Source organism: Garra rufa, chromosome 5 (genome assembly GCF_049309525.1).
Source record: "Garra rufa chromosome 5, GarRuf1.0, whole genome shotgun sequence".
NCBI lineage: Eukaryota > Metazoa > Chordata > Actinopteri > Cypriniformes > Cyprinidae > Garra > Garra rufa.
In genome coordinates, this window is record NC_133365.1 from 38639552 (window position 1) to 38666323 (window position 26772).

The 26772-nt window shown below is 36.1% G+C and overlaps 1 protein-coding gene across 1 annotated transcript in view; it reads left to right on the forward strand.

Moving 5' to 3' along the window:
• Window positions 1–2859: 2859 nt before the first annotated feature.
• Window positions 2860–26772, forward strand: part of rorb (RAR-related orphan receptor B) — a 28829-nt gene continuing 4916 nt past the window's right edge. The window contains exons 1-9 of the mRNA XM_073840415.1: window positions 2860–3033; window positions 21766–21851; window positions 22680–22821; window positions 22956–23375; window positions 23470–23591; window positions 25138–25270; window positions 25346–25453; window positions 26351–26461; window positions 26632–26744. Of these exons, the coding sequence (XP_073696516.1) occupies window positions 3027–3033; window positions 21766–21851; window positions 22680–22821; window positions 22956–23375; window positions 23470–23591; window positions 25138–25270; window positions 25346–25453; window positions 26351–26461; window positions 26632–26744 (1242 nt within the window). The 5' untranslated portion in view covers window positions 2860–3026. The remainder of the gene's footprint in view (window positions 3034–21765; window positions 21852–22679; window positions 22822–22955; window positions 23376–23469; window positions 23592–25137; window positions 25271–25345; window positions 25454–26350; window positions 26462–26631; window positions 26745–26772) is intronic.

Genomic DNA, 26772 nt, shown 5'->3' on the forward strand with positions numbered 1-26772 from the left:
ATTACAGCGAGGATTTTGTCTGAGATTCAGCATGTTGACATTTGACATGTAGATTTGCAGGGGGAGACAATTATCGGGTGAACTCTGATCTACATACCTAAATATCACGTTGAACAGTGATAGAAAAAAGATTCAAACATAAACGCACCTTTACGAATATAAAAAAGGCATCATGTTCTGTCCTATATGATATTAAATCAATTTCCTAGTAAAACGTTCTCTTTTTCAAAAACACCTGCTTGTTTCCAGAGTACAATATAAAGGCATGTGTCATTTGAGAGTTAAGGGGAATCCCTTTGAGAAATAGTGCCCTAATTTTTATTTTCAATGGAAAGTTATCCAATTATATTTAAGTTAACTTCCTGATGGTCGATTCAAGGACAAAAAAGAGTTGCACAAATATGCTTTAACCTTAAAACCAGGGAGATCTATCAACTCATTTAATGCTTCTATCTTTAGACCTTAGTCCTGTCTTCTCTCAGAAATAATGACTAACGGTGAGGTGGCCTGACCATCGGTACAGTTAGTCATTTGTGAGGAAACTATGTACTTATGTGAAATAACATCACAATTTAGACATTTCTGAGCTATTCTATTTGACAGCAGTACGTTGAGTAGACAAAGAAATAGAAGAAAATACACAAGCTTTGCACAACAAGCTCTTTCTTAAGCCTTTGTACTGAGTTTACTTTTATTTTGACTAGTTTTCAGGCACCATATGGTTGCATTCGTCTTTGGATCATTAACATATTCCTGTAGGTCTGCTGTAAATCTGCAGCCCTGAATTTTTATTTTATTCTGTTTATGATAAATTTTGTCAAAGACAAATATTGCAAAACATTGCATGTTGATTTCACAAAGGTCGCACGCGCTATAACCTATCTATTCCACTTCACAGGTTACATTTATTTCTTTTTGCACCACTCGGGCCTCCTGAATAGCCAGAAAAAGCTTTTTGTTCGACAACAGTGCTGTCACTCCAGGACAGTGCCTTACAATCTCCAATGGACTGGTCTGGCTTTATTGTCATGCTTGCTTTTTGTCATTACATCACAATTATGAGTTTGTTCATACAGGGGAAATGGAAAATAAAAAAGGGGGGAAACGAAATGTAGGTCAGTGGTGATGTGCTCTGGGCAGTTAGTCTCTGCCTTTCCCTGGATGGGTCTGTAGCTCAGTCTCTGTCTCCACCTCCCCCCATACACACATGCACAGGCAGTGGGCAATTTCACACTCTTCTAGCTATTTGCTGTTTAAATTGATGGCTAGTAGATTAAGGTGATTTATCAAAGTATAATTATTGGTTCGTCAATGTAGAGAAATGTGTTTTGTAAATTATTTTATTTTTACTTTTTGTACTATAGAAATCATAACAATAATAAAAGTTATCAGGGATTGTTATACTACTGCTATTATCTGATTTAGCACCTAATTGCACACCGGAAGAAAAAAAAATCTCAGTTACAGTTACTGTATATACACACACATACAAAAATGGACCAATGTGTTTGTAGAAAAAGGAGTGTGATATTTTGCTGTAATCATAAAATACACAGTGGTGGCCAAAATTATTAGAACACTAGAACTTTTACCAGCTAAAAAATGGTTTTAGGTCAGTTATTTCTATCTTTTGCTGTAGTGTTTCAGTAGGAATTATCAGTTTATGTTTCAGATCATCATTCAGATTGTCACTAATTGTAATAATCCAGTAATTTTTGTTTGCACAAGGAGTCTGACAACAGCCACCACACAGAGATCTGATCTCATCATCATCCAGTCTGTCTGGGATGACATGAAGAAACAGAAAAAACTGATACTAAATCCAGATAAACTGTGGCAATGCCTCCAAGATGCTTCAAGAGACCTACCTGCATAGCTACAGTACTGTTAAAAGTTTTAGGCACTTGTTTTAAAATGCTGTAAAAAATAATGTCATAAATATATTTTCCCTATCAATTAACTTCTATTATCTGAATTAAATCAACATTTGGTGTGACCATCCTTTGAGTTTAAAGCAGATTTTGCCCTAGGTCCACTTGTGCATAGTTTTTAAGATAGGTCTCTTGAAGCATCTTGGAGACGTTGTCACATTTCTTCTGCATTTAGTCTGTCTCAGTTTCCTCATGTTGTTCCAGACTGTTGTCAGACTCCTTGTGCAAACCATAATCTCACTGGATTGTTACAATTAAAGGCAAAATGTAGGTTTAGAAATGTAAACTGATATTTCCTACAGCAAAAGACAGAAATAACTGACTTAAAAACATTTTTTAGTTGGTGAATATTTTAGTGTTCCAATAATTTTGGTCACCACTGTAAATGTTATAATAGCCTATATTGTGTGTTGTATAGAATTATTGTGCAATAGTATGTTTGAAACTAAAATACATAAACTTTAAAAAGTATCCACCCATTTTTACTCCATTATGACCATCCATGTGCAACTCAAGTCACCTAGAACATTCAGAAAAACTACTGATAATAATAGCTTCTACTACTGCTACTACTACTATTAATTGTAAAAACAGTCTAGTAAAGGAAAACACAAACAGTAAGACTAATAACATGATAGGTACGAGAATAAGGTTTTAAAATACTTTATTAAATGAAAAAACGTCTTTGCGCGAACTCTTAAGCCCCGCGTCGCGTTCGCGTCCGCGCAGACCGCACAGTGTCCGTCTCTGCTTAATGCCGCTGAAGACGCTAGAAAGTGGGCGGAGCGAAAAGTGTCAGTCCAATCCGGGCCGCCGTAAGCCTGCTGTGCGCTCTCCCGTGCGCTCACGGAGGCAGTGAAAACCTCCGTTGGGTATATGCGCTCGCAGATGTCATGTGAAAACCCGCATGCTGGCCTTACCGCACAACTGAAGAGTCCGAGCACCGCTTCACGCACCTCTGGAATGGTTTTGCACAGTAGTCTCCCACCACTTTGACGAGACCAAACTTCACCACCGAGGATTTTGTTTGTTTTTCACTCTGGTTTATGTTTGTTTCTTCATGACTGACGCGTTCGGGAGCGAGTCGCCACCACTATGCGAGGTAGGAATACAACTGTTTGTGACAGCTCATTTGAATAATGAAGTATAGGGTGTTTTTTTATTCTCATCCCACAGTCCTGTTTTCCCAGTATGCCTGGTACTGTCTGTTTCATAAACTCATACTTAAGTGAAGTGGTTCATATGCGGTGTATGATAGATACAGAAATGTGTCAGATGAATGTGTATATGGGGAAAAAGTCTGTTTTTGCTCAGCCGTGTTTCATATTCATGGAAGCAGAAGACCCCCAAAGCAAAGAGAAATAAACCGCACATCATTTCCAGTCTTGTGTTTATAGAGTTCATCAGACAGTTTATCTGAGACAACTTCACTCCAACTTTCCTACAGAGTGGATTATGAAGACTTAGCACTGAAAACCCTCAATTATGTATCTTATCTTTAAGTCTTTAATTTAATTTATATGCATGTGAGAAATTGCTGCTTCTTTATAGACTATTACAGGTTAGCTGATTAGAAGGGGAAACAGTTGCATCAAAACTTATCCGTGTTATTTTTAAACAGTGTTTTAAGTGATGTGGGTAGTGTTTTAAAGCAGACCACCACGGTGTGGGTAAAGTAGAGTTAGTGTGCGTTCTACTGACCCATTTCCGTCAGTCAGGCGCCGCTGCGCGCTGAAAGCGTCGAAGTGCAGCAGCAATGTCGGCGCAAACCGAGTTCACACACGAGTGGAGCAGCGCGCTCTTTGCCCATCCCACGCGCTCTTGTCGGACTCCTTGCAGTTACACCTGTAATAACATGGAATGAACAAAATAAGTGTGTGTAGACTTTTTGTTAAAAAAATGGAGATATGTTTTAGTAATAAAGTTTTTAAAAATGTGCCTTGTATTCTTTAAACTATAAAGTCAGAACACTTTACCTTATGCCGTATACGTTCATGTTTTAAAGTGTAACATTCTGATGCTCTAGCATTTTTGCTGTGATACTATAAAGTTGTTTTAATTTCTCTTTTAGGAATTAAAATAATATCTTTAATATGTCTTAATCACTGCACTGAAATACATATTTATATTATTAGACAAAAAATGAGAAAGAAATAAAGATGTTAAACTGCTAATTAAAATATGGATTAAAGAGACCTGGTTTTTCTGACAGACAACTGACTGGTTTAAATAGTTAAATACTTAAATGCTGTTTTCGTTTTTAGATATTTTCGTTTCATATCTAAACAAATACAGCACACAATGACTTTACACGAAACATCAAACTCTGTTTTTATAATATGCCGACTTTTTACAAGCATCAATAAGTTTCTAAGCAGCTGTTATTTTCGTTTCTTCGTCGCTAAGAAATACGTTTAGTGCGCTTGCCCTGGGAAACACCAAAAACTCCGTTCTCCATCTCTGTGTCACAACCTAAACACGCCCCCAGAGCACCTCTCTGCTTCTCTTTCTGTGCCCCAAAGGACCGTGTCAGAAAGAATCACATCAGTATCAGGGGCCTCTCACCGAACCCGACTCTCCGACACTGACATCTGCCTATAGCGCGGGCCTCATGATTTCAAATAACAATCAAACTACTTCGTCATGAGCTTGTAAAGCTCGATCTTGTACAATCTTGTAAAATGTCCAATTACTTTAAAGGTTTGCATAGACATCGTTTTTAGAAATACGAACCAGATATAGAATTTTTAGTCTAGACTTGTCTTTTTAATGTCAGTGACAGAACGGAAACATTTGCTAGTATTTGTTTTAATTAGTTACGGGATTAATCGGTTTGGCGTTTTATATATATACGCTACATTTCGTGTGATTAACCGTCAGAGGCACATTTTAGTCGATATAATGAGAAATATAAAATAGCCTAAATCTTTAACCTATTGTTGATTTTGGTAGTAAGGGTGAAATATAGTTACTAATAATTTCTAGTTAAAGGTGGGTGTTAATTACAACACATTCAAGCATATGTGTGTTGATAATTAATGTATGTTTGTTGATTCCACCCTTGAGGTGATTATGGACTTGCACAACAAAAGGCTTTTCTTAAAGGGCCACTTCACCAGACCAAGTAGAAACTATCATCATTTACACACATTTATGTTGTTCCATATCTAAATTACTTTTTTTCTTCTGTGGTTCACAAAAAAGATGTTCCAACAGTTGCGTCTTTGCATCTTTTCAATCAATAGAATCAAAATAATGGTGACAGAGGAGGTCGTTCTACCTAAAATCACCTTTCATGGAAAAAATAAAGTCATATGGTATATGCGATGAAAAAACAGATATACTTTTTAATTTTTTACTAGTGGGTGCAGGATACTATAGTTCATTTATGTAAGTGAGGATAACAAAATAAAGTAAACTGTGATATATTATACCCAAAGATATTTTTTTTTATCTTTATACAGTGGACTAACAGTAAAACTGATTAAAAAAATTGAAACCAAAAGTTTATCTGTCACTTTAACCATGTATCTGACCATGTTTTGCTTAAGTCTTTTTCTTTAATTGCTAATGAGACATTTTTACCCCACAGACTGCACAAAATTAAGCATTGCTTGTATTGATAAAGTATTGATAGTTGTGTAAATATTGTCATACTAACAGTTGATGATTGTAATCCATTACATACCTTTCTATCAAAGTTATCTGACATTATTAAGATGAATTTGTTCAACTCTGAGTTCTTGTCATATTTTAAACTATAATGTTGCTATAAATGTTGAAGGCGTCTGAATAAATGTAGGTTTGTCTGTGTAACTGATGGTTTTGTGAATATTAAATATTCATTGTACATTGTAAAAATTGTAGAAAATGATACTAAAAGTGATTTTTGGTGCACTAGTTAGTTTGTTGTTTGAGGGTGTCATTTGTGTACACATATTGGTCAAAACTTTTATCAGGTTGCTTCATTGATCACAGATGGACTTGCAGAGCCTTCCAATGCATGTATCTGATGGACCGTGGTACCCAATCTAGTAACTCTAGCTCTACATCCGCTCCAAACCTTGTCTTCTCCATTACAGTGCACAGTGCTGCTTCAGGGCTGGTGTTAGTTTTCCCACAACTCTGTCACACGCAGATCACGTTCAAACTGCGTTCGTACGCACACACATACACGACACGTCTTGATTGCTTGACCCGTGTTTTGGTTGTTTGCCTTTAAAGAACAGCACAGAAACATATCTGGCCTGTGTTTGCTTCAAATCTGGCTATAATTTCCACAAATGTCTCTGAGCTGGATTGCTTTGTCCATGCTCATTTCAGTCCCCTGAAACTCTGAGCCACAGACACAAAGAGAGACAGTTACGCATGAACTCCCAATGCCAATAGCTTTTAGCATCACATTGGCTTCCAGAGTGAGAGGCCATCTCTCCATCGACCTGCTTGACGTCGCGTGGCTCAACTCGCAGAAGAGCAGGATCAATATGCATGGCCTGCTCAACCATGAGCTTTATTTCTACTGTAAACTAACATAAACTGTGTGTATAGATATTATAGCTGTGTAAAGTAGACAAATCATGTCTCATTAATTTATGTGTGTAAATAGCTTACTAAAGTTTTTCTTTTTTCATATAAGGGTGCTCGGGTTTGGAGGCGGATCAATAAACACAGCACTGTTTGTTTGACTGACACCGAACACATGACCACATCACAGACATGGATTACGCATTACAAATCTCTATCAGGCAGTAGGCCAAAAATAACTAGGTAAAACTAGCAATAACCAGCCGCCACTGCTACATCCGGCGTGTTCACTGAATCAATCAAGTCTTGATAAACATATAACTGTGAAATTGCAAGCAAGGGTTTATCTGATCTTTAATTTTGATACACTCTTAAAAATAAAGGTTCTTTATTGGTATCAATGGTTATATGAAGAACCTCGAACATCCATGGAACCTTTCAAATGCAGAAAAGGTTCTTTATAGTTGAAAAAGGTGTTTTCGATTTTTAAAATGTTCTTCAAAATTTTTCTTTTAGAAAGGTTCTTTGTGGAACCAAAAACACACTTAAATTTTAAGAGTGTAGGTTTGTATTGGTACTAATATCATCCAGTCAGTTGTTTGTTGTAGTTGCTAGTTTTTTTCTTTTCGCTTTGCTGACTAATGGCTTGTACTTACGTAACCTGTGAAAGATTACGCAAAGAAAACCAAGAGATGTAATCCCCTAAAGTGAGGCAGAAACAGAGTTGCACAGCCAGCACGAACCTAATCCATTTAGTATGTTGCGTTCTTTATTCTTCACTCAGTTTTACGGGCCTTTACTTTACAGCGTAATTGTATTTTACATAGTGAGATCTGAGTTTTCCTTCTAGCTGACTGCATAACGTCAGCCAGATGTCTTGACATCTATTTCCGAGCGCGAGCGTGTCGGCTTTTGTCCCCTGTAGTGTTTTTGTGAACGCATCTTGAGTATCGACTGAGAATGTGTGGACTAGAGTGTGTCATCTGTTTGCTGAGCCCTTGTTTGAGATGGTTGAGTGTGCATGAGAGAGCAGCTCTGAACTGTAAGGCTAAACACGTCCGTTTAATGTTTGCATTTTGCCCTCTCGTATTGCAGCAGTGGCATTTCTGCATGTTTTCTCTGCTTTGCTGCGTGTCGGATTTATTAGTTCTCTTCGACTGGTCTCACCCTTCGCTAGGTGTTTATTCATTCAATAAAGTGTGCTTCAGAAAGTGGCACCTGGGGCTTTTGATATGGTGTAGGAGGGGTCTGGGGAGCTGACATCATTGGAGACTTTCATGTTTTTTTTGTCTAAGTTTTTTTCAAATCATGCTGGTTTTGTCCAGAAGTCGGATTTAGTGTGATATATAGTGTTCAGAAGGTAGCTTTCTGCTTGCTGAAAGGCTTACTGTTCCACCTCAGGCACGGAGGAAAGAGAAACTTTGTCTTACGCTTTAGAAAGAATTAAAACACATAGTTATGTAACACAGAAATCGGATCTAGAGTAGAGCTTGCTCTTTCTCTCTCTCTCTCTCTTGTGTGTGGTGTAAGGGGCGGTGTGCCCACTGCTCACAGTTAGTTTCTACTTTTTTCAGTTTCAGTTGCATCAGAAAATATGTTTGCACAGACTTGTTTTGTCATACATGTCAATACAGACATGTCCACAGCAGGGTCCAGAGAAAATACACATCTATAGTGCACTCTCAGAAAAAAAGGTACAAAAGCTGTCACTGGGGTGGTATCTTTTCAAAAGGTACACTTTTGTACCTAAAGAGCCCATATTGGTACCTTGAAGGTACATATTAGTTCTTAAAAGGTACAGAAGTGTACCTTTTGAAAAGGTACTACCCCAGTGACAGCTTTTGTACCTTTTATTCTGAGTGTGGGGTCCAAAAGTCTGAGAACACTAGTGCAAATGCTTTTTTCTGTATTTAATACAAAATATGTAATTGCTTATTATGTTATCAGCATTTTGTGTGTGATAATTTACCAAAAAAAAAAAAAAAACACTACTGTATAAAGTGTCTCATGATGCTAATCAAATGTGACACTGGACCACAAAACTAGTCTTAAGTAGCATGGGTATATTTGTAGTAATATCCAACAATACATTGTATGGGTCAAAATTGTTGATTTTAAGTCAAAACTCATTAGGATGAAGATATTTTGTAAATTTCCAACTGTAAATATATCAAAACTTAATTTTTGATTAGTAATACGCATTGCTAAGAACTTCACTTGGACAACTTTAAAGGCGATTTTCTCAATATTAAATTTTTATTTGCACCCTCAGATTGCAAATTTTCAAATAGTTGTATCTTGGCCTGTATAGAAAACTTATTTATTCAGCTTTCAGATGATGTATAAATCTCAATTTAAAAAAAAAATAGACCCTTGTGACTGGTTTTGTGGTTCAGGGTCACAAATTTGCTTTTTAATTAACCTGTTTGTGCAAAATCTCATTTCCATTTTTTAAAATCTAGTATTTTCAGTGACTTTCAAACCTTAGTTTATATACATAGAAATCTAAATGAGCTCAGATCCATTGCACCTTCGCAGTCCTCCTCTGTGTTTAAAGGGTCCTGACTGCATACACTGAGCGAACTCTTTGAACTAGATTTTTCACAAGCATGCTAATGTGATTAAATCTGTTTTAGGAATCCTCTAGGAAAATTACATTAGGAACGGCATTGAATGTAGAGAGAAATGTCAAACAAAAAGGTGCGTAACAGAAGTACTTCTTGTGTGCAAGCTTTTGAAACAGAGGCCCTTAAAGAGATTTAGATGAAGAGCAAGAATGATCTTAGAGAAAGCTTAAGACAGATAAGGATACTGAGATGGAGTGATCAAGGGAGATGAACTAGACAGAGAGAGAGAGAGAGAGAGAGAGAGATACATTGCGCTCTCAGGTGAAGAGAGGCCTTTAGATTGTGATCAATTTGCTTCTTTCAGAGAGGGGCTCCTGGGGCCACTTTGGGGAAGGACCTCGTTACATGGAATTAAATTGTGGCCTAAGGCGAGCTATTACCATCCCGTCCTGAGAGGAAAGCCGTAAAGAGGCATGCAGAACACACACACACACACACACACACACACACACACACACACACACACACACACACACACACACTATGATATACTAACATTTAGAGAACAGGCATTTTGATGAATATCAGGCCAATTTATAACTATAAATATAAATCTATATTTAGCAGCTGAAAGCACTAGACGTTTCCAGACCATGTAATGAGTTACAAAAATTGTGAAGCCCCAAACCGGAAAATATATACACTACCAGTCAAAAGTTTTTGACCAGTACATTTTTTAAATGTTTTTTAAAGAAGTCTCTTCTTTTTTCTCTTATTTATTCGATCCAAAGTACAGCAAAAACAGTACAATTTAGATTTTTTTTTACTATTTAAAATAACTGTTTCTATTTGAATATATTAAAATGTAATTTATTCCTGTGATTTCAAAGCTGAATTTTAGCATCATTACTCCAGTCACATAATCCTTCAGAAATCATTCTAAAATTCTGATTTGCAGCTCAAAAACATTTATTATTATTATGTTGAAAACAGCCAAGTAGAATTTTGATGAATAGGAAGTTCAGAACATTATAAATATATAAATATATAATATAATATATAAATATATAATATAACATTATAAATGTCTTTATCATCGCTTTTGATCAATTTAAAGCATCCTTGATAAATAAAAGTAGGAATTTCTATAATGTATATTGTATAATTTTACAAAAGCTTTTTATTTTAGATAAAGGCTGATCTTTGGATCTTTCTATTCTTAAAATAATCCTGAAAAAATGTACTCAACTATTTTAAATATTGCCAATAATAATAAAAAATGTTTCACTGAAGACTGGAGTAATGATGCTGAAAATGTAGCTTTGATCACAGGAATAAATTACTTTTTGAAATATATTTAAATAGAAAACAGTTATTTTAAATAGTAAAAATATTTCACAATATTACTGCGTTTGGATATAATATTACCATGGGTGTTATTAAATATTAATATTGTAATTCTATTCTAAGAGAATATTACTTTTGCTATTTTCTAAACACTTTAAACATATTTTTTAATAAATATATATATTTGAATAACACAATATACACAGTATATGCTTTCTAATACATTAAATTTGATAACCTCCTTGTCTAAATGTTTCTTCTGCATTACAGTGCATACTTCCTTTGACCAATCATGTAGGATTATGTAATTCTGAAGAGGGAAGAGTGAGAGAGGACACTGTCCAAACACCCAGATATGACACGGCTATGCTACCCTTAGGCTGAGTGACTTACTAACCCACTTTAACAGTTTACACACAAACACACACACACACACACACACACACACACAAACCATTGGGTCACAGTGACAGACCTCACTGTATGAAGCCTCTGCATGCTGCAGTATACTGCAGCTTTCAACTAGAAACAACCTAAAAACACTTGTCAAAATGTTGAATATACATTGGCCGAGACTGTAAAAAAGGTATTTTATGTCATGTCTTGCTGATGGCTTGTCAGAGTGGAAACACTTGAACCTATTCATTCCAGCTTTGCACACACAATCAGTGTCTTAAAGGAAAGTTCAAAGGTTGATGAGGTCAATGAGGTTGTGTTGGCGGAGGGCAGGCAGGTCACGAGGGTCAGACTGATGGAGCACGAGTCCTTTTGTGCCTAGTAAATGGTTACACCCACAGTCTCAGAATTGACTTTCAGACAGTTTCTTAATTCTGTTTCTTTTTATAGGTTCCAGGAATTCAGTTTTGAGAATTTCTTTGAGATAAAAGATGCAACTGTTCACACTGACAGCGATAAAGTCATGGGTGGTCATGAGTCTCTGTGTTGTTTGCTAGTAGGGGTTCTTTGCTTTATCTCACTGGATTAGTGCATGTGCTTTTCACCTCTTAGGGAGACACAACAGGTGAATAGGCTAAAAAATGAATAATATTCCAATGAAATATGAGATATTGCTGTGAAACTCTGCCAAGTTATTGCATCATCAATATTTTTTTGGTATTACAAATTGCCCCCAAAACATGTAAATATAAAATATTGGTATTGAAAATACTGGGAACAGTGTATATATATATATATATATATATTTTTTTTTTTTTTTTTTTTTTTGGTCCATTTTACATGCAATGTCTAAGTAGTTAAAAAAATTGAAATATTATGTAAATCAATCTCTATTTTTTTTTGTCATGATGTTTGAGAACCTGTGTGCAAAGTTGGTTTGGAGATGACAAAGTGATCATCAAAACACTCATTGTGATTAAATGCCCTTTAAATACGGTACAAGCACAGATAATTTTGTTTCTTTCATTGTTGTTACAGAATGAAATTTTATAAGACAGCTAAAAAGCATTGATTTGTGAATTTAAAAAATTGCTTATTTTTCTTAATGTCTATCAAGGACATACTCTAAAATATTAAATTTATAGCATTTTAGAATGATTTCTGAAGGATCGTTTGATGCTAAAGAATGCTGAAAATTCAGCTTTGCCATCACAGGAATAAATTATATTTTAAAAGACATTACAATTATTTTATATTGTAACAACATTTCACAATATTACTGTTTTTTCTGTATTTTCGATCAAATAAATGCAGTGTTATTGAGGATGTTTTTCCTTAATACTCACTCTTGAACAAATATATGACCCTGGACCACAAAAGCAGTCATAAGTCACACAGGCATATTTGTAGCAATAGCCAACAATACATTAAATGGGTTAAAATTATTGATTTTTCTTTTATGCCAAAAATCATTAAGATATTAAGTAAAGATGTTCCATAAAGATATTTTGTAAATTTCCTACCGTAAATATATCAAAACTTAATTTCTGATTAGTAATATGCATTCCTAAGAACTTCATTTAGACAAATTTAAAGGTGATTTTCTCAGTATTTAGATTCCAGATTTTCAAATTGTTGTCCTGGAATGGAAAGCTTATTTATTCAGCTTTCATATGATGTATAAATCTTCATTTCAAAGAATGGACCATTATGACTGCTTTTGTGGTCCAGGGTCACATATGTTCTAATAATGATTTGCAATAATGAGTTTCAGCATTGCAGTATAAAGTGACTGGTTGGACACACAGAGCATGTACAATAGTGTTCTGTAATGTCAGATATATGTTGTTTTATATTCTTCAGATGTTGGATTTGTGCCAGCGTGTCCCCTTCTGTAGCCTCATTGAGGCAGCCAATCACATCTCAGATCAAAGATGCCTGACTCTGGCACAGCTGATGACAAGCCAATGGGGAAATGCCTGCAGCCTCATCAACAAATACATATTCTGCATTAGAGATAAAATCCCAGCAAACTGTGGCACATACAGTAGGGATCAGTTTCGAACAGTCTTACTCTTACATTCTGTATACATGTATAGAGATACACAGACAACCAATGTATTGGGGTTGCTATCATTTTAGTATAACTGAGATACTATTATAGTATTTATATTTAGTATTTAGTAGTTCATTTTACTAATTTTGTTTTGTGTTTTTGCAATATATTTTTTATGTCTCTATAGTTTATTTATCTTAGTTATTTTAGTAAATTACATTAAACTAAATAAAAAAAGAAATACTGCATTTGCAGCTAGTTTTATTAAAATTGGATTAGGTTTCAAGTAACCATTTCTTAAATCGTTTTAGGTTTAGTTTCTGTTAACTATAATAATCGTGAGTGGGATAAAGCTATTATTATTAGGTAATATTGCAACTTTGTTTGACATATCATAAATGAGGCTGTCAAAGAGGCATCTGAATGTCAGAAATAAAATTAGCCTATACGAGCATAGAAAACATTACACACAGCAAACTAAAAAGATGGCCTAACCAAAATGACCTGAAATGTACCGCAAAACCTAGTTACTATAGCTTAGTCTAATTCATTTTAATAAATGTCAGCATGTTAAAAAAAGTAGTAGAATAACAGGGTCTTATTTCTTTGCAAAACAAGGACACGCAGAGCAAATGCGTTTTGATGGATCATTAAAGGAACCTGCGTTTCAAAACAATATATGCTAATAATTAGCTCATTTGCATGAGTTAGTAGAACCCAAATGCTAAGGATTTCATGTCAAGGATTATATCAATGAGCCAAGAGACTGTCCGGAAGATTACTTATGCTGTAGGAGTTTCATACGGATGGAGTGGGTAGTTTGGCGGTTCGGCTTCATGTACAGAAGCTGGTCTCTTTGAAACTTGAAGACTTTCTAGTGCTTTTTAAGTAAAGATGATATTGCAGGTGGTCAGTTACATACTTCTAAATATTTGAAAGGACTGAAAAAGTGGAATAAAAGTGGATTTCCCTGTGGAATTGTCCTAATTATTTTCTTAGCAATACACAGTGGGATCAATGTTGAATCAGAATGCTAATGTTGCTGACAGTGAAAGCTGTTTAGTAAGTGCCCAGGGCCTTCATCTCCGAGTCCTTCCCTGAAGGAAATGATGTAAAACATGGATGAACACCACATGCTGTCGCAGGCTGCCCCTCTGCAACCACTACCCCTTAGGCCACTGTCAATCTGGACAATGTGCCACCTAATGCTGACAAGCTGCCATTACAGCGACCCTCTCACCCTAGCTCCCTCGTAGACCTTCAAAAACACACTCACATTTGTCTGCGTTGACAATTTCAAGCTTTCCAAAAATGTTTGTCTGTATTAAAGAAATGTGGATTGTTGACATGCTCAGAAGTGTGAGTGCTGAAGATAATCTCCCACCTACACGATGTATTAGTATCACTGTTTAGCATATCCCAACAAGGCTTTGGAATATCATTGGGCCAGATGCCAGATGACAAAACAACATCTTATCATATGCATACAGGCGAGATTTACAACAAAGACTTCAAATGGCCTTCCGTCTGCAGGCTAAAATTAAAAGAGGCCGACATTATCGGTACATTCACCTGAAGGAAGGCTGCAAACGAGGTTTGTGGGTATCATTGAGGCAACTGCCAAATATCATCAGCATCATCATCTCATCAAACTAATACACGAAAAACTGCAGAAATCAGAAGGAAGCTGTTGGTGCATTACTCCGAAATTATATCCATCACGTATTTCAGTACAAGTGATGATATTATCATTTACAAAATTATTGCATTGTGGGCCGTGTTGGTACACATCTGTCAACCCAGACAGCTGGTATCGACACCAAATATTTATTGGTGTTCTCCAGCGTGTACGGGTGTGCATGCGTTATAATAAATTAAGTTGCAGGGGTGCTCGTATCCACTTTAATGAAGCTAATTAAAGAACTATTTAGAGAGAGAGGGAACTACTCCTGGGACAGAAAAGAGCTTCATATCATTAGGAATCAATTATACAATCCACGTGTATGTGTGCGTGCGCGTCTGTGTCTGTGTCTGTGTGTGGCTATTTTTTCACCCGCACACAAATTAAAGTAATAGTTCACTAAAATAAAATAAAATAAATTATTTTTGACATTATTTACTCACTAATGTTATTACGAACCTATGACTTACTTTCTTCTGTTTGAACATAGACAAAAAAATGAATATTTAAGGAACATCCTGACCACTCTTCTCCAAATAATGAAAGTAAATAAGGTTGTCAAGCTCCACAATGACCAAAACACAAACAACTATAAAAAATCATAAAATTCTCTGTGTGATTCATACACCAATATTTTAAGCCATACAAAATTGTTGTAAAAACAGGTCATCCATCCTATGAATAAAGACTGATTTGGTTAAAATTTAGTTATCATTATCATATGTTCTCAAAAGTCTTAAATATAGACAATTTGGAGTAGACGTCACAGTTACATCACCGGCAGCTGTGCACGCACTGTGGTGGCAGAAAAACACTGAGTAACAAGTGGAGGGAAACAGGTAAAATCCATGGAATAAGAGAACAAATCTATTGTTGTGCCTTTGGATGTCAGAAACGGAATGCAAATCATTTTTATTGAATACTGTCATCAATAAGGCTATTTGAAGCTAAACACAGACATTTAAACAGACAGACTAATGTATGAAACCTGCTATGATTGATTATTATAGTTACAGCATTAAATACTATTTAAACCTATAACATTTTACATAACATTTACCTATTTTATCTCTAAATTCAGATTTTTCCACAAATACATAAAGATTTAACTCAACGATATCAAGTTTGTCAATTCTGAGTAAGAAAAAAAAAAACAGAACTGTGGGATATAAACTTATGATTCTGAGCTGAGGGAAAAGAGGGAATGGCAAATTGATTTTTCTTATCAGAAATAAGATTTAATCTTGGAATTGTGAGAATAAAGTCATAATTTTGAAATATGAACTCAAATTTCTTCTTTTATTCCATGGCTTCCAAAGAACGCTACTTAGAAATTGCTATTTTCTGCCACCAGATAAGCTCAGTCCACAAAAAAAAAAAAAAAAAAAAAAAACATCACTGTTAACAAACACTGAATTGTTCTATTGGGATGTCAGTTGACATACATTTCCATGATTGACTAATTAATCAATTAATCATTAACCTTAACCAGATATGGGGACGCTGTTAAGTTATCGCCTTGTTACTTAACATAACACAAATGTCTCTTACTAAAATATGTAGTACAAAACCCATTAAATATTTACGTTATTTAAAAAATCCACATTTTTTAATTTACAAGAAAATATCGGAGTTACTTTTTCTAATAAGTAATGCCAGTCACTTTGTTATCCCATTCATTGACTGACAAGTCTCCAGAAATCAGGAGTAAGATGTGTTGTGTGCTGTGTAAACATGATATTACTGTAGTTCTAGACTAAATATCTCACAGATTCAGTATTCCTCAAAATGAATAAAACCAGTAAAATGCCATCTCAGAATATGATGCAAACCTGCAATAATTAAATATGTTAAATAACACAAATATCCTTTATGCATTCATTTTATTAACCAATGTCTTTGTTGCTGACTTTTGATGATCCAATTCAACCATACTAATAAGCAAAAATTACTTTAGATAAACAATTGTGCTTCATTTTTTGTTTCTAAACAGTGTTAAACTTTCTTCTAGCTGCATTCTACTGTACAGACATGAATTTACTTTTCCTTCAGACTGAGGTGTATTCATTTCACTTTTGGTGTAAAAGGGTTTTACATTTACCAAAAACATAACTTTTTATATTAAAAACAAGGTCCTACTTTACATTAGGTGGCCTTAACTACTATGTACGTACATTTAAATTAATAATTTGGTACAACGTACTTATTGTGTACATACATGTTTTTACATTGTACTTATATTTTTTTTAAAAACCTATACGTAATTACATTTGTAATTAATTTCTGTAATTACCACCGTTGACCCATCCCTTACATCCTAACCCTAACCCACCCATACCACCAAACCTGTCCCTAACCTTACCCATATCCCACCCTAATAGAAGCAAAAGTGTTTTGCAATGCAATATGACCACATTAAGTACATTGTACTTATTTTTTAATTTAAGTACATAATAGTTAAGGCCACCTAATATAAAGTGTGACCAAAAACAAACAAGCAAGCCCTGCCCAGATTTAAAAGGTAATGCAAAAATAATGTACCACATTACATTCAATTAAAAGTAGTTAAGTAACCTTATTAGTTACTTTTTAAGGAGTAACACAATATCGTAATGCATAACTTTCCCCAACACTGTATGTATATAAGAACATTGTACGTTTGGATATTGAGTAAATAATTGCAGAACTTTCATTTTTTGGATAAACTACTCCTTAAATCACACAATCTCAATATACACAAAATACACTTGTGTATGCTAAGCTGCTGTCGCTAACTGTGAGACTAGCATGTGCGGTATTCCGCAGCTCCTGTCTGTCCTCGACTAAGCCTGCAGGGCTGAGCTCCTCTTAACCATGGAATCGCCAGCACTGCACTCCCTCTCTTACGTAACCCTCTGATAGGCCTAACCCTTATGCGTAACAGCGGACAGGGGCAAGGAGCCTGCGACAACCGCCACATGCTCGTTTTTCTTCAATAATAGCGTTGTTTATGAATGTATACTAATTCTGATTCCTTGGTTCTGCACTGATGCTTTCTGACAGATGCAAAATGCACGCGTCTTGGTGCGGTTAAACAGAAAACGAATTTGCAAATCTGTAATGGTTTTAGCAACACTAAATCCGTCGCTAACATCCCTCTAGGTTTTTCTATTTACATATTTCATCTCGTCCTTTTAGGTTTTTAATCCCTTAAGGAAGTCAAATCAGTATAGGTAGCACAATAACAAATGTGCAGCGTCGTTGTATTGGTAGGGATGGCGATGACATCATGTCCTGTTGGAATGTCATGGTGGTGTGGATGATTGCTCTGACAGGCAGACTATACAGGCCTCCTACCCACAAACCCAGGGAGGCTGTGGTCGTCCTGGCAACAGTGACACAGACACGGACGTCTCCTTATTTCATATGACAGGTCTACACACACAGGCCCTGTGGCCATTCTCACACAAACAGACACATCCAATATATTCATTCAGACCAAAACACACTCAACCCACAAACCATTTAAACGCATATATTTCCCCAACTTTAATCTGTAATGCATTCGTCGATTTAAATTTGGACTTGAGAATGCTAACTAAACTAATTGTAACACACGCAGCATGGCGTATTATATCGATGGTCAATACTGACGTGGCCTAGCGATCCAGCGCCCTGCTTTTAAAGGGCTATAAATAACTCCATGCCCATTGTGTGCAGTTTAAGGTTAAAGGAGTTATTTACAACACCATTTTTTATATGAATGTGTTCACAACAGGTTCAAGTCTCTATGCTCATTTGACCCAGTTTGGCTCTGGCACTGGTCAAAGTGGGTCATGAGAGGAACCGGTCCAGTGTTCAGAGTCTGGGGCCAATCGCGAAGAACTCACAGTCCTTGTTACCACACACAAAGCCTGAAGATTTAAGTACCGGGGCATTTTATACTGCTGAAAACAACATTCTGTATTATTCGACCTTAAAATCAAGGACAGGCTGTGCTAGTTTTTCTTTATGAATAACTATTTTCACGTTTTACTGTGTCCCCGCAGATGATAATATTAGTGCCTTAAGATGAAATGAAGTGATTACAGAGTAATTAATTGTTCCGAGGAGCCCTAAAAGTATACATAACTCAATCTAATGAGGTAAAATTAAAACAGTCAGAAGCATTCATAAGTAACTGTTAAGCAGAATGGTTTCAATTTTTTTTGGCAATCTATCTTTACTACCAGTCAAAAGTTTTTGAACAGTAAGATTTTGAATGCTTTTTAAAGAAGTATTTTCCGCTCACCAAGCCTGCATTTGTTTAATCCAAACTACAGCAAAAATAGTAAAATTGAGTTTTACCGTTTTAAAAATTGTATTTCTAATTCCATTTGAATATATTTTAAAATGTTATTTATTCCTGTGATCAAAGCTAAACTTAGCATTTATCTAAAATAAAAAGCTTTTGTAACATTATACACTATACCAATCAAAAGTCTTGGAGTCAGTATTTTATTTATTTTTTATTTTTTTTAAAAAAAGCATAAAAATTAATACTTTTATTTAGCAAGGATGCTTTAAGTTAATCAAAAGTGATGATAAAGACATTTGCAATGTTACAAAAGGTTTCTATTTCAGATAAATGCTGTTCTTCTGAACTTTCTATTCATCAAAGAAACCTGAAAAAAATCTACTCAGCTGTTTTCAACATAATAATAATAAATGTTTTTTGAGTTGCAAATCAGAATATTAGAATGATTTCTGAAGGATCATGTGACTGGAGTAATGATACAAAAAATTCAGCATTAATATCACAGGAATTGATACTTTTTAAAATATATTCAAATGGAAAACAGTTCTTTTAAATAGCAAAAATATTTCAAAATTTTACTGTTTTTGCTGTACTTTGGATCAAATAAATGCAGATTTAGTGAGCAGAAGAGACTTATTTAAAAAACATGAAAAATCTTACTGTTCAAAAACTTTTGACTGGTAGTGTATCTATGTTTATCTATCCCTCTATAATTAATCAAAAGGACATTGAAATATACTAAAAATATTTAATTACATTTACTGAGGTATTTTTTGTAATTGTTTTATAATTTCTGGCTGCACAAGCAACCTATCCCAGCAAAACACTAAAATCAGAATTTTTCTCTAGTAAAAATTCTAGCAACGATTGCCGGTACTGCTTCAAAATTCATACAGGGGAGTCAATTCAAGGTGACATTGCCATGGAAACAACCTTGCTTGTGGTCCCTGTAGTTGAGGGTCTCTGGGGGCAAACACCCACCCCCATAACCACCAAATCGACAGACACTGTGGCTTAAGTCTAGCTTGCTAGACTGGGATAGGAAGAGCTACCCAGACCAGCCACAGCTTAACCAAGCAGCACTAGTAAATGTATATGTGCATGTGTTAATCTCATTACGTTGCCCACAGTGTGTGTGTGTGTGTGTGTGTGTGTGTGTGTGTGTGTGTGTGTGTGTGTGTGTGTGTGTGCGCATTTAACTTATCATATATTCATAAATATTGCACAAAAGCACATATTCATGTATCATTCCTAAAATCATTCCATGTGTATGTATGTATATACACAGTATGAATACTAGATACTGGTCAGCATTTAATATATACACAAGTCAGCCTCTTTGAGTTTATATTCTCACAGTCAGATTAGCAGCACACACACTCGCGCACACACACACACACACACACACATAACTAGAGATGCACTCACACTTCCAAACCTCTGAGCTTCACACTGCAGTCTCAAGTCAGGTGTGTGTTTGCGTCTACAGTGCTTCTGTCTGAAAATGAAGACAGATGTTGTAGGTAAGAAGACATTTCAGGTTTAAAGGTGTCTTAGTTGTTTTGCAGTTCAAATGTTCACTTCACATTCAAGCAAGTACAGTGTTTCATTTAGCTCTTAATTATGCATTTGTCAGGTAACAAAAAAAGCCTTTGTGTTTTATGTATTTTGTAAGTTGTTTTTTGCAAACATTCATTTAATGCTTGATTCTAGTTTTTATGTATTATACGATTGTTTAATTCAGTTTTCTCTGCAGTGATAGAAATAAAGTCAACTTACAAATTATGAAAAGACAGCAAAGTGTAAATTTGTAACCGTTTTGATCTGGAGTTAGAGCTCAGATACATATTTTCTATGTATACTAATTTAATCTAAAGCAAAAATGTGTGTAAACTAATATTACAGTTAAATCATTATATGACTATTAATATTGTGGTCATTTTTGTCTAGTTACATTGTGAGCGAGTGATGGATCTTGCATGGAACTCTTTTAGCAGTTGTCTCCACTTTCAAACTATATCAGAATTGCATCTGAGACTGCTGTTGCATTTGTATTTGTTTCATTAGCGAGCTGCTTGGACTATTTGCGTGTTCCTTTGGTCCTAAAGAAAACAAAATCTTCATGCAAATGTACAAGAATAAAATTACCCATAACAGTTAGAGAGAAACATAGCATTTGTTCTTTTTTTGTGCATTTTTATGCCATTATAGGCAGATGTGAATTTGCGTTTGAGTGAGTAAGTAAGATTAATTGAGAATTGCTGCATCAGATAAGCCAGTTGCGAGCAGGGGAACAAGCATGTGTAGAAATAATTTAGGATTAGATTGGGTGGCTAATCTCTTTATTGTGAGTATGCAGTCTCAGCAGGGAGATGGGTTTCTGTCTCTGTCTTCTTCTCCTTCTCTTTCTTTCTCTCTCTCTCTCTCTCTCAAAGGTTTTCTGTCTCCTTTTATCTTTTCTTTTACAGTTTTTTCCTAGTGACACGTGCGAGAGAAGGGAAGGTTGGAGCTGAGCCTCACGGCCATGTATTTGTATTTGGTTCCTCATTAAACAACTTGCCATTTTCTGGTTACGTAATTCAGTGTGTAGCTTGCTCCTGCTTTTGCCTTGTACATGTGCAAGGTTGTTTTCATCAAGGAAATCTCTCAAGCATTATGCTTAAAATGGATAATGGAAGAAGAAATTTTGACAAAAGCACTGGTGAGAACCCATTCTGTTCAACCTGAGAGAAATGCATCAAGGGGTTTGGACTTTGACTCACATCTCTTGGCTGGTCTAATGTTTCTCTTTCTCTCGCACATTACAAAATGTCAAAATGTCTTGACTCAAATTTAAAGGGTACATCACGGTCCACTCTAAAAGCGAATCAAGGTGGCCATTGTGTCACCTGAGATAAGCCCTGATGTGCATCCTACAGTCTTTATCCAGCAAACAAAGGCATATGGTTACGTAACTGTATTTTTGTTCATTTCTGTCTTGTTTTCAGCCCAAATTGAAGTCATACCATGCAAAATCTGTGGAGACAAGTCATCAGGCATCCACTATGGAGTCATCACATGTGAAGGCTGCAAGGTCAGTGAAAGATGTGCATTTTCTTCTGTGCATTTGTTAGTCATCATCCAGGTGTTCCAGCCATCCATGGACTTTGCCAAATGTCTTCAACTGCAAAAAAAAAAAAAATCAATATTTTGTTTTGCATGAAAGCTATGCAAGCATTCTTAAAATAAGATAAACTTATTCTATGCAGTTTTACTGTTCAATATTAAGACTTGATTTCAGAGAATAAATGATTAATGATAACAAATCCACAAAAGCTAAAGCCAAAGCCAAAAGGTACATCTTTGTACCTTGTTTACCCCTAAATGGTACTTTAAAAGTACATATGAGACCCTGGACCACAAAACCTTGTTTTTACTTAAGTAGCACGGGTATATTTGTAGCAATAGCCAAAAATACATTGTATGGGTCAAATTGTTGATTTTTCTTTTATGCCAAAAATCATTAGGATATTAAGTAAAGTTCCATGAAGATATTTTGTAAATTTCCAACTGTAAATATATCAAAACTTTATTTTTGATTAGTATAATGCATTGATAAGAACTTCATTTGAACAACTTTAAAGGCGATGTTCTCAATATTTAGATTTTTTGCACCCTCAGATTCCAGATTTTCAAATAGTTGTATCTTGGCCAAATATTGTCCTATACAAACAAACCAGACAGCAATGGAAAGCTTATCTATTCAGATTTCAGAATAATATAAATCTAAAAAAAAATTACCCTTATGACTGGTTTTGTGGTCCAAGTTGACAAATTAGTACCTTTTGAAAGGTACTAATTTGAGTGTATGATTTTTCCGCATGTTACATATCTAAATGTTTTGCCGTTGTGTTTACTGTAGGGTTTCTTCAGGCGCAGTCAACAGAACAACGCGTCCTACTCCTGTCCCCGTCAGCGCAACTGCCTGATCGACCGAACAAACCGCAACCGCTGCCAGCACTGTCGGCTCCAAAAGTGCCTGGCTCTGGGCATGTCTCGGGATGGTAAGCGATATCATATTCTTTCTTACAAACAGACATACTAATCAGTTGCTTGTCGACAAGCTGGATTGATCTTATTGATCGCTTTAAAACCTGTGCTAATCTCATTCATTTTCATTCGCCCTCCCCCATATCAGCTGTTAAGTTTGGCCGCATGTCCAAGAAGCAGAGGGACTCTTTGTACGCAGAGGTTCAGAAACACCAGCAGAGGCTGCAGGAGCAGCGGCAGCAACAGACGGGCGAAGCGGAGGCCCTCGCCCGTGTTTACTCCTCCAGCCTCACCAACGGCCTCAGCACCCTCAACCACGAGATCGGAGGGACGTACGCCAATGGTCACGTCATAGACATGCCCAAGGGACAGCCGAACGGCGCTCCCGGAGGCTACTACGGTATGGACTCCACACAGGCCAGCCCGGATCAGTCAGGACTGGACATGACTGGAATGAAGCAGATTAAACAGGAACCCATATATGATCTCACCCCTGTTCCCAACCTTTTCACCTACGGCTCCTATCAAGACAGCCAGCTAGCACCTGGAGTCTCTATGGGGGAATTAGGTACGGAATTAGGTCCTCAAGTTCTTCTAGCGAACGTATTTACCTTGGTTGCAAGAAGCAGTGGTCCTATATTCTGTTTTTCTCTTTTTACCAGACCGAATTGCACAGAACATCATAAAGTCCCACCTGGAGACGTGTCAGTACACAGCAGAGGAGCTCCAGCAGCTAGCCTGGCAGACGCACTCCTATGAAGAGGTCAAGATGTACCAAAGCAAGGTGCGAGGTCACTTCCTCAATGAGCAATGAGCTCAGTTTACAGGCTTAAACACTTCCTCTGTACCCGAAGTTCTCAGTCATACATTCATTTACATGCTTTTACACCTGGTGCTTACTCTCTCACCCTTTAACTCCTCTTCGCTCGTACTTCGTTCCCTCTTCATAGTCAGATTGCACGCTTGAGATCAGAGTTCATTAGAGTATCTCAGCCCCCTGGAGCTGATCCTATCCAGCTTTCGCACTGATATGGAGAAAAAGAGAAAGCCAGAGAGCTAACGGATTTAGCTAACGAACACACAAAGCACAATAGGGGAGGGTGCCAGACGTACTACAAGCCCTCTTCATTTCCCTGTGTCAAATGGATTATGGGTAATTACCGAGAAGCCCTTTGAAATAGTGCCTATGAAGATTCGCTATACAGGGAGAGAATTGCAGAGCTCACAAAAGCAATTTGCTGATATCACATTTTCAGTATTCTGTGCGCTCTGGAAGGATGTTTCATAAATGGGAAACTACAAATTCTGCCTTTTTTGCGCCGACTTTTCATGAGTACTGAAATTTTCAATCATTACTTTTTAAAAGTAAATTAAAGAGTCAAAGTGTTTTCTACAAAAGAAAAAAAGACTACATTCATTCAGGGGAGCTCTTCGGTTTCACCTCCATTTTTTAAATAAATTAATACTTTTATTTAGCATGAATGCAGTAAACTGATCAAAAGTCCTAGTAAAGACAAAAAACTTTCAAATAAATGACGTTCTTTTGAATGATCAGTTTTTATTGATAAGTCGATACTAATAAGATATGTTAATTATGCACAAAATGATTCCTGATGGATCATAAATCTACTGGCTACTGAAAATTCAGCCTTTCCATCCAAGGAATAAATTACATTTTAAAATATATTAAAATAGAAAAATGCATATAATAAATGCAACCTTGGTGAGCATTAGAAACTTCTGGACCCTGGACCATAAAATCAGTCATGAGTAGCACAGGTATAGTTGTAGCAATAGCCAGCAATACATTGTATAGGTCAAAATGATCATTTTTTCTTTAATGTCAAAAATAATGTGAATATCAAGTAAAGATCATGTTCCATCAAAATATATTTCTTACTGTAAATATATATTAAAACTTATTTTTTGATTAGTAATATGCATTGCTAAGAATTTCATTTGAACAACTTTAAAGGTGCTTTTCTCAATATTTAGATTTTTTTTTTGCACTCTCAGATTCCATAATTTCAAATACTTGCATCTCGGCCAAATATTGTCATATCCTTATTTCAAAAAATTTACCTTTATGACTGGTTTTGTGGTCCAGGGTCACAAATGTGATGTTTGTGATTCATTTAAATATTTTTCTGAATGTGATTAGACATTAGTTATCAACAATAATAATAATTTATATATTTTCAATGCATCAACAAGTGCAATTACTGTCACTATTAACACAGAAAAAATGTTTCCTAGACATTTGCAATAGTTTATCCAAACAAGTTAGAGATGACAAGCTTACCCATGAGAGGCCTATGTGTGTGTTTCAGACACGGGACGTGTTGTGGCAGCAGTGTGCTATACAGATAACTCACGCCATTCAGTATGTGGTTGAGTTTGCGAAGCGCATAACTGGCTTCATGGAGCTTTGCCAGAATGACCAGATATTGCTACTGAAATCAGGTAAGGAATAACCTCTGGTAAACTCTTTTTACACTGATTACGATTGGCCTGCTTAACAGTTTTCTCAATACTCAGGTTGTCTGGAGGTAGTGCTGGTCAGAATGTGCCGGGCATTCAACCCTCTCAACAACACAGTTCTGTTTGAGGGGAAATATGGAGGCATGCAGATTTTCAAAGCTCTAGGTACAACTACTTTCTATTCTCTCTTATTTACAGTGATGGGTTTAAGTCAGTTAATTCTGTCTTTTGTTGTAGTGTGTCAATAGGAAATATCAGTTTACATTTCCAAATATTAATTGTGCCATTAATTGTAATAATCCAGTGAGATTTTTGTTTGCACATAGAGACTGACAACAGCCAGTGCTCCACACAGAGATCCGATCTCATCATCATCCAATCTGTCTGGAATGACATGAAGAAACAGAACAAACTGAGACAGACTAAATCTAGAAGAACTGTGGCAATGCCTTCAAGATGCTTCAAGAAACCTGCCTACAAAGCTACAGTAATGTTAAAAGTTTAGGTACTTGTGTAAAAATGCTTCTATTAACCAAATTAAATCAACATTTGATGTGACCCTCCTTTGCGTTTAAAGCAGCTTTAGCCCTAGGTGCATTTGCACATAGTTTTTCAGGTAGCTTTGCAGTTAGGTCTCTTGAAGCATCTTGGAGACGTTGAAACAGTTCTTCTGGATTTAGTCTGTCTCAGTTTCTTATGTTTCTTCATGTCATTCCAGACAGACTGGATGATGATGATGAGATCAGATCTCTGTCTGGCGCACTGGCTGCTGTCAGACTCCTTGTGCAAAGAAATATCTCACTGGATTATTACAATTAATGGCAAAATTAATGTTTGGAAATGTAAATTGATATTTCCTACTGACACACTAAAGCAAAAGATAAAAATAACTGACTCAAAAATATGTTTTAGCTGGTGAAAATACTAGTGTTCTAATAATTGTGGCCAGCACTGTTTATCACAAAATGTACATAATATAAAAATAACATCATGGTAATAAAAAAGAATTAATGGTAAATTATTAGTGATAATGTAAGCATCTGACATATTTACCTCCCGCAGGTTGTGATGACCTGGTCAATGCAGTGTTTGACTTTGCCAAGAGTCTGTGTTCACTCCAGTTAACGGAGGAGGAGATCGCCCTGTTTTCTGCTGCAGTGCTCATTTCTACAGGTCAGGCTTCACTTCAAACCTGTCACGTATCTTAGTTGAAACATAAAGATGTTTTCATTGAGTATTAATGTGGCCAAATCAACATTCAGTATGTCATAGCAGAAATCTCAGTATTACTGCAGTGTTTTCACACCAGCAGATATTTATAGATGATTCTCTTGCCTTTCTAGACCGGCCGTGGTTAATGGAGCCCAGGAAAGTGCAGAAGCTACAAGAGAAAATCTACTTTGCCCTGCAGCACATCATGCAAAAGAACCATCTGGATGAGGACGCGCTGGCCAAGGTAGGACGTCTCAAGTGACCATGACATA